The sequence below is a fragment of the Oryzias melastigma genome, linkage group LG6 (genome assembly GCF_002922805.2).
Source record: "Oryzias melastigma strain HK-1 linkage group LG6, ASM292280v2, whole genome shotgun sequence".
Lineage (NCBI taxonomy): Eukaryota > Metazoa > Chordata > Actinopteri > Beloniformes > Adrianichthyidae > Oryzias > Oryzias melastigma.
The window spans coordinates 29,748,621-29,751,249 of record NC_050517.1 but is presented as its reverse complement, the minus strand read 5'-3'; the positions used below and the strand labels follow the sequence as shown (position 1 = coordinate 29,751,249).

Below are 2,629 nucleotides of genomic sequence, written 5' to 3'. Positions count from 1 at the left end.
CAGCGCCCCCTTAAGCCTCACAGCGCCCCCTTAAGCCTCACAGCGCCCCCTAAGCCTCACAGCGCCCCCTAAGCCTCACAGCGCTGACTGCAGCCGCTGTCTTGAGGAACCTGCAGGCTAACTGCATTCACCAGTTGGCGCCTCCTTAAACGCTTTGGGGTCTGATCACTCATTTATGTTTCCATTTTACTGACTTTCTAAAGACACGTACACAGAAATACATACGTCTATTTAAAATCTGAAAAAAATGTACAAAGACGTGTTTATGGAGCTCCGCTGTGGCAGAGCGCCGCCCTACCCGCTGCCGTGTCCATTCAGCAGCACACACTGTGGACTCTGTGTGCTGCGCTATGAAAACCTGTTTGTGTGGCATGATCACAGCGGTTTGACATCAGCTCCAGAACAGCCTGTGAGCTCTGCTAAGATGTGTGAAGAGGAAAAGCTCTGTGCATGCTCGAGAGCCTCAAATTCACCTCCAAAGTTCATTACTGTTGAGATAACGCCGGTGCTGAAGCCACAGCATCAGGAAGTTCTGCTCAGATCCCATTACTTCACCAAGAACAGCTGATGTGTTGATGCTGGCGCCACAAAGACACATTCGACAGAGCTTAAACTGCAGGAAAGCTAAACACACACTCAGGATAACCTGACTCTTGGCAGGTGAGAAACCTGAAACACCACTACGGTCACATACGGTAAATCCCAACACGATACGAGCAGTTCAGAGGTGCAGACCTACTCCAGGTAAATTTGTGTTTTTGGTGTTTTTGACGTGTTCCTGTGGCATTTCTCTGATGATGAGGACAAATAAAGAGAATTAAGATTAAAACTCAGTTTCTTTATTCAAATCGTGGTAATAGACCCTTTTCACGTGACATCACACATCGCCGGATATGTGATGAGTCGCTTCCGGTTTATACTGTTTAGAACGGCAGACCTGTCAGCTGAACGCTGTTGAAAACAATTTTACATAAATAATAAAGGGTAACCTGACCATTTGTAACCAAAATGTCTACAATACTTATTTTATAAATGTCCTACCTGGTTGTATTGGTTTCACCTGAACACCCGAAAGAAGGCCACGCCCCTCACCCCTGAAAGAGGGTCACACCCCTAAAACTTGAAAGATGGCCACAACCCTGAAAGAAGGCCACACCCCTAACACCCGAGAGGCCGCAACAACATCTGTAAAAAGCTCTGAACAATAGACATGAGACCGCCTACCTCTAGGGTGGCCTCTGATTGGTCCGTTTATGATCCGAATAAGTTGAACTACAGAACAAAACAGAAGATATTTTAAAAAGATAATGACTGAGTAACATTTTCAGCCTCATCCTACAAACCTGTCAGAGGACCTTCCTCCAGTAAAACCTTCATTCCCAATCACAGAAATAGTCCAGCAGACACAGTTTCCTCACTACTGAGTTTATCCTGATAGGTTCATATAATCAAATAAACGACTTTTTCACAAAAACATCAAAGTTAAAACCAAAACTGTCCTACATTGTTATTACTCACATTCAGTTTAACATAAAGTGACCGAAATGCTCATCAAGTCCATTCCAATGATCTCCACATCATCAGCGATGAAGAAGAACGGACCTTCCATGTGAGGAGATGATCATTAAAGTTCATATGCATCACAATGGTTTCCTGCGTTTATATATAGTTTATGTTTATGCGTCTGCAACACTAAAGTATTAAAGAGAAACGAGAGCAGAAATCCGCTCATGCTCCTTCAAAGCGGTCCTACCATGAAAATTCTACTTTTTGAGGTTTTAAATGTGTTCTAGTGTTCATTCCTCTATAAAGATCCCCAAAGGATCATTTTGATCCGTTCATGCATTTAAGAGCAATCCTCTAAAAACCTCCAGCAGCCCCTCCCATACCCACGAAAACGAGCAGGTTCTCAAGTGATGATGTCACAGAGTAAGAACCGCCCCTTTCAGGAAGAGTCTGCTCTGATAGCTCCGCCCCCCGGTCCAACACCAACACCCAATTTCTCCACTGAGCTAATGATGATCAGTAAAAAAACTTTCATTTTAGATAAAGAAAAAACATACATCTTCCAGTTGTGTCCCGTCTTTAAACAATTCCAGCTCAAATAGGTGTTTGTTACTTTAGACGCATCCATCTTTGAAGAAGTTTGGATTATTTTCGTGGTAGAAATACAGACACATGGATTTCTCTGGGATGATGTCATGAAGGGGACAGCAGTCACACACAGCGGCAGGCGGAGCTTCAGGAATCGAGTCTTTTTACTTCCGGGTAGGAAAAGACTCACGAAATATAAGTAATATTTCATAAATAATTTGTTTTCTGGCGTTCCAAAGGTGATATATGATCATACATATGGATATAGTTCACTCTGAAAGGCTGAAGAACATCATGGTAGGGTCTCTTTAAACCTCTGGAGCTCTCTGCAGTAACTCTGCGAGCACGCTCATCTGAAAATGTTTGACAGGTGAAGAAAACTCTCAGGAGGAACTTCTTCATGACCACTTTTTGTTTTTATTTCACTTCCTGTGACTAAATTTATTCTAGTTTTCGTTCTACCAAACATGAGTTCTACGGTTTCCAGTGGACACAGCACACGCCTGTTCATTCCAGTCTTGTTAGTGTGCATGTG

At 43.2% G+C, this 2,629-nt stretch overlaps 1 protein-coding gene across 1 annotated transcript in view; it reads right to left on the bottom strand.

Moving 5' to 3' along the window:
- Positions 1–2,629, bottom strand: part of wwp2 (WW domain containing E3 ubiquitin protein ligase 2) — a gene marked incomplete in the record, with an annotated part of 68,161 nt that overhangs the window by 40,896 nt on the left and 24,636 nt on the right. Inside the window, 1 exon segment of the mRNA XM_024281274.2 lies at positions 1,225–1,272. Coding sequence (XP_024137042.1) covers positions 1,225–1,272 — 48 coding nt within the window.